The 1265-nt window shown below is 33.0% G+C and overlaps 1 protein-coding gene across 1 annotated transcript in view; it reads left to right on the top strand.

Annotated features, from left to right (window-relative positions):
* Nucleotides 1-962, top strand: part of STAMBPL1 (STAM binding protein like 1) — a 44072-nt gene extending 43110 nt beyond the window's left edge. Inside the window, exon 11 of the mRNA XM_006925972.2 lies at nt 636-962. Coding sequence (XP_006926034.1) covers nt 636-692 — 57 coding nt within the window. The 3' untranslated portion in view covers nt 693-962. The remainder of the gene's footprint in view (nt 1-635) is intronic.
* The last annotated feature ends 303 nt before the right edge of the window (nt 963-1265 follow it).

Genomic DNA, 1265 nt, shown 5'->3' with positions numbered 1-1265 from the left:
GTATAATAAAGGATAAAACATTGTACTGTTTAGTTTGGAGTTTTATTACCCAGAAAATTAATCAATCTTTGTAATTCTGATTTCTTCTCACTATTATTTTATTTACAAGGGAATGCCAGTATTTCTCTAGGAGAGTCAACTATGCCTTAAGTTACCTTTCTATTTATGTTATCTGTGTGATACTTAAATATAATTTTCTTCAGATTCCAAGTAAGCAAACAGTTATTAAAGAAAATGTCTTTACATGTCTCATGAATGATTCCCACTTGATGTGGCCACATTCATTTTTTAACAGTGATTCAATGAAAACTGTAATCATACTTCTGGATTAGCTTTGTATAGCCCAAAAGAAACAGTATTTGACTACATCTTTTCTTTCTAACTACTTCCTTGGTAGTTTTCTGGCTGTAACATCTGAGAGACATTATTTTGAAGTTAATATGTGTTTAAAATGAAAATTACTTGGCAATCTCTGTAAATACTTTCTTATTGAAAATGAATGAACATGATTTTATTTGTTCTGATTGGAAGTATTTTTAAAATTAGATGTATTTTAAAATTAGAAAATTTATGTTCTCCCCCTAAAGAGAATCGAGTAAAACATTATGATGTAAAGCTAATTTTTTCTTTCCTAGATATGCAAACATGTATTGGTAAAAGACATAAAAATAATCGTGCTGGATCTGAGGTGATGTGTTCTGAAGATTAACACTGACTGTCAACACCAGACACCTACTCATGGACGTGTGGTTGCTGGATTTTCTTAAAATGTTTCCAGAAATGACTGATATTTTATATTTATACACTTTAGATCTGAAAGTTTGATATTTATTGCTCTTGCACATTTTGAAGTTTTTCTTTTGCGTTGCTCTGTCTCAAGAGTGGTCACAATGGTGTTAAATCAATACCTATAAATGTACCCAAATATTATGACCAGATAATAAATTGTGCTGCAAACAACATGACTGGTATTTATAGAGGCCTCTGTGTATGTTTCCAGGGCTTTAGATGTTTTGCTGTATTTTTTCCTCATCCTATAAAACATAATTCTAAGCAAGAAATTCTGAGCACCAGGTGGTCTCCAAGACAGGCCATCTGTTTCTGCAGCCTCTCCATGTGGTAAAAGATGAGCAGTTTCCACATGTAAGAAGAAACGTGGCTGTAGATAGAAAACCCCATCCTGTGTTTTCAATGTCATCACGTCCCAAGCTCAGAGATGCATCTACAGTGAATCTTAGTGTAGGATACGAGAACAGTGAGCATCT

This window comes from Pteropus alecto, unplaced genomic scaffold, assembly GCF_000325575.1.
Source record: "Pteropus alecto unplaced genomic scaffold, ASM32557v1 scaffold88, whole genome shotgun sequence".
Classification (NCBI taxonomy): Eukaryota; Metazoa; Chordata; class Mammalia; order Chiroptera; family Pteropodidae; genus Pteropus; species Pteropus alecto.
The sequence above is the reverse complement of the archived record's forward strand: the minus strand, read 5'-3'. Positions and strand labels throughout refer to the sequence as shown.